Source organism: Opisthorchis viverrini (genome assembly GCF_000715545.1).
Source record: "Opisthorchis viverrini unplaced genomic scaffold opera_v5_76, whole genome shotgun sequence".
Taxonomy (NCBI): domain Eukaryota; kingdom Metazoa; phylum Platyhelminthes; class Trematoda; order Opisthorchiida; family Opisthorchiidae; genus Opisthorchis; species Opisthorchis viverrini.
In genome coordinates, this window is record NW_008751730.1 from 703,670 (window position 1) to 705,274 (window position 1,605).

A 1,605-nucleotide genomic window follows, 5' to 3' on the forward strand; every position below is an offset into this window, starting at 1 on the left:
CGCGTGATCGCACATCCAATGAGAATCACGAGACCGTCATCGGAAGGAACGACCGCAACCCACGCTACTGAGCCATCATTCCGCTCGTCGTTGTTTGGTCTGCGGCGTTCACACTGGACTGTGCTGGTCAGTGACAGACCTGTGCTCTTGTTGACACTACGAACGTTAATAGTTCAGTACTGTTGAGGTTCCCGATGCGGCTGACGCGTAGAATTACGAACCCAGTTTTTTCTTTCAATATTCGGGATTGTCAAACGTACGCGTCAATCAAAGTTCCATATCGGGAACCTCAACACAGATAAATTTTGGACTGGGATATCTAGCTGACTTCTTGAAGGTGGTCCCCGGAAACTCTCTGACTGTACAGGTGAGAAGGAGATAAGAAGAGTCTCCAGGAGGTGATCGATTGGTTGAGTCTCCCAACATTGGATCGGCCTCAATGCCTTCTGTCTTTCTTACAGATATGAACGAACACAGCTCACGCAGCCATTCAATATTTCGCATCTGCATACAACAGAACAATCGGGAGACTGGGAAACAGCTGATCGGGTCACTCTATTTGGTCGACCTTGCCGGAAGTGAAAAGGTTTCCAAATCTGGGGCGGAAGGTTCGACACTAGACGAGGCGAAAAACATCAACAGATCACTGTCCACACTTGGTAACGTGATCAATGCGCTGGTTGAAGGAAGTGTAAGTGGACACGAGTGTCGATAACATTTTGACTTGCTTTGACCACGAGATAAACTACGAACTCCACTTATAACCGGCACTGAACTACCGCAACACTTGAGCATTTGAATCAAGTGGCTTGTCTCGACAGATCACGAATAGTTTAGGTGTTGTTGGTGTTGTACGCCTTCCAGGATGGNAAGTAGAGCGTTACTGTCAAACGATTGAGGCATTTCACAGCTAGCTGCACGCAAACGGGACGTTTTATTGGTCCAACTGTTGTCCAAATGTACTTGAAAGATCCAATCATAAGTCAGCTTTCCAAACTTTTCGAATCGTATTGGCTTCTTATGCCTGTTATCATCAAGCCTAACGGAGAACTTCCAGAACGAATAACTACCTCGGATACAGTCTTAGGGCTAACTTAGTACTCAACTGGACTTATTGGATGAAATGATTACGTATCAATGCTGTCAGGTCAAAAATAGCAGAGACCACTAGTTGGGGAATGTGGAGTCTGTTTCGATAGTTATAATGAGACATCTGGCTTACCTATGAGGTTCATCCATAATTGATGATAACACTGAAAGATTTATTCAGTTCGGTAAGTTCAAAGTAGATTTTGTCTCCTAAGTGACACCGAAAAGCCGGGAAGCACAGCTGTTTCATTCTTGTTTGAAATCATCAGCAGTGCGAATTTTGGGAATATCAATAACGACTTGAACCCGCGACTTTTTGACTAAACTGTCTGGCTGTGAGCGCCTGAGCAGCGTTTTGGTTAGCTTGCATTTAGACAAGATTGAGCGCCACTCACTCTCCAATCGCGAAAGTTCAACCACGTGATCGTGTGCTGATTGGCTCATCCATTGCCAGATCGTAGTCGAACAGTTTAGTCTTCAACCATTGGGCGGGGAGTTGCTGGTTCGAATTCTCGT

At 45.6% G+C, this 1,605-nt stretch overlaps 1 protein-coding gene across 1 annotated transcript in view; it reads left to right on the plus strand.

The window, feature by feature from the left end:
- T265_13515 (hypothetical protein) overlaps positions 1-1,605 on the plus strand; it is a gene marked incomplete at both ends in the record, with an annotated part of 52,080 nt that overhangs the window by 4,133 nt on the left and 46,342 nt on the right. The window contains one exon of the mRNA XM_009169240.1: positions 396-691. Within this exon, the coding sequence (XP_009167504.1) occupies positions 396-691 (296 nt within the window). The remainder of the gene's footprint in view (positions 1-395; positions 692-1,605) is intronic.